The 2481-nt window shown below is 35.5% G+C and overlaps 1 protein-coding gene across 1 annotated transcript in view; it reads right to left on the bottom strand.

Annotated features, from left to right (window-relative positions):
• The window catches only part of LOC107566342 (SLAM family member 9-like), a 19128-nt gene extending 17413 nt beyond the window's left edge, over positions 1 to 1715 (bottom strand). Inside the window, exons 1-4 of the mRNA XM_016251761.1 lie at positions 1697 to 1715; positions 1362 to 1535; positions 688 to 822; positions 174 to 458 (exon numbers count right to left, since the gene is read on the bottom strand). Of these exons, the coding sequence (XP_016107247.1) occupies positions 174 to 458; positions 688 to 822; positions 1362 to 1535; positions 1697 to 1715 (613 nt within the window). The remainder of the gene's footprint in view (positions 1 to 173; positions 459 to 687; positions 823 to 1361; positions 1536 to 1696) is intronic.
• Positions 1716 to 2481: the final 766 nt, after the last annotated feature.

The following is a 2481-nucleotide window of genomic DNA, read 5'->3' as shown; positions in this document are numbered from 1 at the left end:
GAAGAATGACAGTAGCCACGCCCACCAGAGCAGAGAGGACCAATCAGATCACAGCTTTAGTAGAACCACAACAGTGGACAGAGTCTGAGGAATAAAAACATCAAACTGAGATCAGCTCTGTCAATAAACATTAATATCAGCACCGACATCAACTAATATCAGCTCTGCTGTACCTGAACATGTCTGACAGAGTTCACTGATGTCCAGATGTTGAGTCTGGTTGCTGATGGGATTGTTGAGCACACAGCTGTAGCTGTTTTTATCCTGATATTCCACCTCCAGAGGTAGAGAGAGACTGATGCTGAGATCAGACACACTGATGCTGGACAATAAACTGTTTCCTTTGTACCAGGAGAGAGTCACATTCACCACTGAACACACCAATGAACAATATGATGATGATGATGATGAAGAGCAGTGTGTAGAGTTACTGCTGATGACAGGAACAGGCAGACGAGCTGAAAACATGAAAGAATAAAGATAACTGAAGATGAATGAATATAGTCAAGCTTGTGGAAAAAACCTTGAGAGGAACGAAGACTGATCAAAAGAAGAGCATTTAAAAACAATTTAATAGAAAGTTAAATATAAAGCTAAAAAAGCTGATTTGTAATTCTAAGTAATTAGATACTTCCTTAGATTTACTTTAATGCTGCAATAAATAAATGAAACCAATAATACACTCACCATAGACAGTGAGACTGAAAATCGCAAACAGTTTGTTAGTCATTTGTTCATAATCTCCAGCATCTTCAGTTGTGATGTTTGTGATGGTCAGAGATCCAGTTTGATTGTCCAGCTTCAATCTGTCTCTGAATCTCCCATCAAGAACATCTTCATATACAGTGAATCATATACAGTGAATATGTCGGTCGGTTTATTGATTTCAGCGATTAAAGTGTTTTTACTCCGAAACGTCAACTGAATCCCATCACCACTCATTATTTCAGTAAGACGATTGTTTAGAGTGACTGAATCTCCCTCCTTCACTGATATTTCATCTGGATCACCAAACACACACAAAACAAACAGGGTTTGTCACAGATTAATACTGTTGAACAACTTTAAGATGGTTTATGAAAGTAAATAGATATTTAAATGTGCAATTAATAATATCATGCAACAGAACAGACACAAAAGAAGCAACATGCTGTGTGGATTAATTATTGCATCTTTAAATAAAAAATTTAAACAGATTAAACTGATATTTAACTCACTATGGACACGGAGAAAGAACATAATCCCCATAATATAATTGTTATGCAGCTGATAAACTCCAAAGTTTGTGATTCTGATGTTTGTGATGGTCAGAGATCCAGTTTGATTGTTCAGCTTCAGTCTGTCTCTGAATCTCCCATCAAGAACATCCTCATATACAGTCATGCTGTCAGCCCGTTTATTGATTTCAGCTATTAAGGTGTTTTCAATCCAAAACCTCCACTGAATCTCATCACCACTCATTATTTCAGTAAGACCAGAGTTTAGAGTGATTGAATCTCCCCCCACCACTGACTCCACTTCATCACCAAACACACCTGAAGAACAGGTTTTTTTACAGATTAAGCTTTAAACCCATTTGATGTTGAATTGATGAAGCTTCAATAAAATACTATTAATAATAATAACAATATTCTACAGCAGTACAAAAAGATGACAAAAGATTATCAATGACAAGAGATTTATACAAGAGTTTTGCCAAGAGTTTCAAGCTTCATATTTAATGGAATCAATAACTAACAGAATAACCTGAATAACTTGAATTCAAAGTTGATCTCAGATTAGTATCATGGTGCATTTCTATATGAGAATAACAGTGAATGTTAATCCTCTGACTAATTTAACCAGTAATTTATTACATGCTACCAGAACAGAAGCAACTGAAATCATAAAAACACATTTCAAACTCACCATCCAGACGCCACAAACACAAACAGAATGAAACAATCCAAAACATCTTTAATGGTTTTAGTCGACAAATCATACGAAAAGACAAACTCGTCAAAACTGGTTCAGTAATAAGAAACATTTTCTTCATCGGTTCACTGAAAAACCCACAACAGTGATGCTTAAAATGTCTGAAAACACTCCCAACTGAACTGTGATATTTATCTGGTTGTGTCCTCCCTCAACCTCAGCTAGTTTCCGTTCACACGTCCATCTCCTTTAATATCATGAAAATCAAGAAGCTTTTGCTGATCTTACATTTTCAAATGAATTTTGGCCTTGTGTGAAAACTAATAAAAGAGTGAAATATTGGATTAGAAATCAGTATCTGCTGGTGTTTTATTTAGTGTTGTGAGCTGTCAATCATATTTGACTTCTGACTAGGGGTGTGCAATGTTGACCAAAACATTTTTTATTTTTGTTTAGATTTTGTAAACAGTAGTTTTGCTAGGTTCCCGAAGCATTTAATTTTCTGTACGGTTAAATTTGCTGCAGTAACAGAAATGAACTTTTTTCATTGTCTTAATGAGTGAGTCA

This window comes from Sinocyclocheilus grahami, unplaced genomic scaffold, assembly GCF_001515645.1.
Source record: "Sinocyclocheilus grahami isolate Dianchi unplaced genomic scaffold, SAMN03320097.WGS_v1.1 scaffold1070.1, whole genome shotgun sequence".
Classification (NCBI taxonomy): Eukaryota; Metazoa; Chordata; class Actinopteri; order Cypriniformes; family Cyprinidae; genus Sinocyclocheilus; species Sinocyclocheilus grahami.
Note: the sequence above shows the minus strand (reverse complement) of the source record. Positions and strands in the feature narration are given on the sequence as shown.